Source organism: Contarinia nasturtii, unplaced genomic scaffold (assembly GCF_009176525.2).
Source record: "Contarinia nasturtii isolate CC-2019 unplaced genomic scaffold, AAFC_CNas_1.1 Cnas_scaffold_1905, whole genome shotgun sequence".
NCBI lineage: Eukaryota > Metazoa > Arthropoda > Insecta > Diptera > Cecidomyiidae > Contarinia > Contarinia nasturtii.
Genome location: NW_022199235.1, coordinates 373,010 through 376,223, shown reverse-complemented (window position 1 = coordinate 376,223; position 3,214 = coordinate 373,010). Strand labels below are relative to the sequence as shown.

The 3,214-nt window shown below is 32.8% G+C and overlaps 1 protein-coding gene across 1 annotated transcript; it reads left to right on the top strand.

Moving 5' to 3' along the window:
* The first annotated feature begins 1,461 nt into the window (after positions 1-1,461).
* On the top strand, positions 1,462-2,288 carry LOC116347469. The gene is made up of 2 exons (XM_031778056.1): positions 1,462-1,725; positions 1,790-2,288. Exons 1-2 carry the CDS (start codon positions 1,563-1,565, stop codon positions 2,266-2,268), a joined length of 642 nt encoding a protein of 213 aa, XP_031633916.1. The 5' UTR covers positions 1,462-1,562; the 3' UTR covers positions 2,269-2,288.
* The last annotated feature ends 926 nt before the right edge of the window (positions 2,289-3,214 follow it).

Sequence of the window (3,214 nt, the reverse complement as noted above, 5' to 3'; positions counted from 1 at the left end):
ATTATAATCAATTCAAAGTAATTTAAAATCATTACTCATGTCGTGGTTTTCAAGAATTGGGATTACAGACGCTTTGAAGCATGGTCAAACGTGTGCGGTATTCAGTTTTGTTGGAGGTTTGTTTGGCGGTCCAATTGGCATGGTAAACTTATCTCTTACCTTTCATACAAAATATGCACATTGATTTCGTAACATTTCGAAATTTACAGGCGGCGGGGGCAGTCGTTGGTGGTTTAGCCGCAATGGCTGAACGGATGTTACAAAATGGTAATCGATCTTTTTTAAATATATTTTTCAATTTGAATTCATTTTAATACTCAACAACGTTTATAGCGAAAGAAAATAAAAATGAAGAAAACGAACACAAAAGGGAACCCAGAAGTGTTAGAGGAATCCTTAAAAATCCAATGATTACACAGAAGGAATCATCGGAAGAAGAATCAGACTATGTGGTAGGTCTAAATTGGGAAAAAAGATGTAGAATATGTAATACAGTTATGAAGTAAAATGTACGGAATAAGTAAAACATCGTTTTTAATTATTCACTTTTATTGTTGGCTATATTTTACAAACGTCAATTTGGATATTGAACGTGGACTTTACAGTGCTGCATTTTGACTGAATTATACCATACTTACATAAGATATGTCGTGAAATATTTTGTCCCAAAAGCCATTCTTTCGATCACACATTGACATGAAATCAATTTCAATCCGATGCATACTTATGTCTTATCACAAATGTGTCACCACTTATTCAAACAATAAATGCACAGTAGCCAGTTGAAATGAAAGATTTTATTTGAGTAAAACATTGAATAATCAACGGTGGACTAAACAAATAGTTACATTTTAATCAATTGAATAGATACATTTTTAGTGTTTTCTTAGAAAAAATTCTTTTGGAGTCGCTGGTGACTTTGTTCGGGAATTGTCGATGATGGAATCGGAAGCGATGAGAAACAGTAAGACGATTTTTTTTTTCATCAACAGAGGCTATGGTGAAAAGATGCCCAAAGGTGTCCCCAAAATTAAAGCAACTCTTCACATGAACGATTTTACATTTGATAGTATTTATTTTGAAGAGCATGGAAATAGATTTGATAGTTGGAGAAAGTAGTTAAATCACTAGACGAACAAGGGGCATCTTTGAAAAAATCGATGATAAAAAGAAGATTTCTTTAAAAGACGACTCGAAATCTGGACTCTTTGGTTCAAATGCACTTTTCTTTGTAAAATAAGCGCAAAACATTGCTCCGCATGCATTGCAGTCTCATATTTATGAGGGAAATTTCATTAATGATTTCATATTTCTGACTTATACAAAGGCATTGTACATTTAAAGCACCCTTAGATCAAAAGAAATGTGTCATCAATTTTCTGATGCGTCAATTAAATGTCATAGTAACCAATTGAAGTGAAAGGTTTCATTTTAGTGAAACATTTCAGAAGCAAAGGTGATAAAGAATTAAAACTATTCGTTAAATTTGAATCAGTTCAGTTGATTTATCGGTATTCTTACCAATATACAAAAACAAATTAATATTATCGGTCAAAAGAAAAATGGGATCATCATTTTCAAAATCGGCTGTATTTGACGCTTGGGACTATGGAAAATACTGTGCGATATTCAGTATGATTGGATCGATTTTGGGTCCATGGGGTGCGGCCGTGGGCGGTTTAATTGGGTTAATTATTGTTATAGGATTGGAAATGATGGAAACCGGTAAATTAAAATTTCTTTCAAATATTTTCCCGTATTTCTCATTGAAATTCATTTGGCAATATAGATGGAACATCTTCTTCTGTCACTATGAACCCAATTTGTGCAAAAATCTCACCAAATTGTAACGATTTTATCGAAAATTTTTATAAAAGTGATGACATTCAAACACGTTGGCAAAATTATTCGATGAATCAAAGTATGTGCGGACCAACACCGAAATATACTAGCAATTTCAACGATAACTTTTACAAGAAAAATGACCAGTCTTATGCAGACCAATGTTATCCAGATCAATGTAGCGCAAATGAGTGTAGTCCAGATTATTCAGATCCATGTTATACAAACCATCATTCTGCATACCAAGAAGATCCAGAACAAGACAATAATCATTTAAAACGCTATTTGGAGAGCCTTAATTGTCCAGCACCCAAACCAAAGCCACAGTATTATTCAGATCCATGTTATACAAATGATCAGTGTTATACAAACCAGTACAGTTGGTCCCCAGAATATAAAGATCCATCCTGCTATCGAAACTGCTGAAACTTTCGAATTCGAACATAACAGACATTTAATGATCCGAAAAATATCTCAATAGAAATCCATGTCAAAAAAAATTAAAATAAACAAATAATTGAAAAATAAGGGAAATTATTCATTTTTCATTCAATTCATGAGAATTGTTCATTTTCCTTGTTCATTCTTGACATGAAATAAACAAAAATGCAGTAAGTTGTAATCTAACAACAAATTTTTGTCCATTGTTCTTCCAGATATGTTTGAAAATCAAAATGAACGGACTTTGCTTGATCTAATTTCATGTGCAAGTAAATCATTGGCAGTTTTCAGTAAAACTGCCATCGTCAATCTAGATGGGAAATACGCATCAATGCAACAATATGCACGAAAGTCATTGGATGTGGCGAAATCATTGAGTTACGTCAAAAGATGTTCGTTGTACATCGAAAGCTTGAAACTAAATGAAAAGTTGATAGCAATTGTGAAAACAGCGGCGTTCATGAGATTGTCATTTTGTATTTGTGCAGGTTTTATCGGTTTTCTGTTGGGCGATATGATTGGATTTGCATTCGGAACGTTATTTGCAGCTTTTATTCTTGAAATACGTAAGAAAAATTCGAAAATTCTATAGATTTTGGTAAAAAGTTGCGAATTATTTTCACTTTTATACAACAACAAATTGTATTGCCTGATTCGTATATGAAGTCGATTTTCAAATTTAAAAATTCGATTTTCGACAGATTTGTCTTCGTCGTGCTTTTTTATGTAAAAAGCCCAAAAAAAAAATTAAAATACCCCAATTGTGTCTTTGAACAGGTATAAAATCAATTAAGTTCCTGAATGCATCAATTTGTATCGGTGCAGGTCTCATTGGGTTTTTGTTGGCCGATTTACCTGGCTATTTAATTGGATTTATAGGTGCTTTTTTTATTCTTGAAGTAAATCGTATGAAAGGTAGGTTTCCTGTAGA

Bases quoted from the DNA above. Each gene is read 5' to 3' on its own strand.
- LOC116347469 (XM_031778056.1), top strand. From the start codon at position 1,563: ATGGGATCATCATTTTCAAAATCGGCTGTATTTGACGCTTGGGACTAT. The intron at 1,726-1,789 runs GTAAATTAAAAT...TTGGCAATATAG, and splicing joins ATTGGAAATGATGGAAACCG to ATGGAACATCTTCTTCTGTC.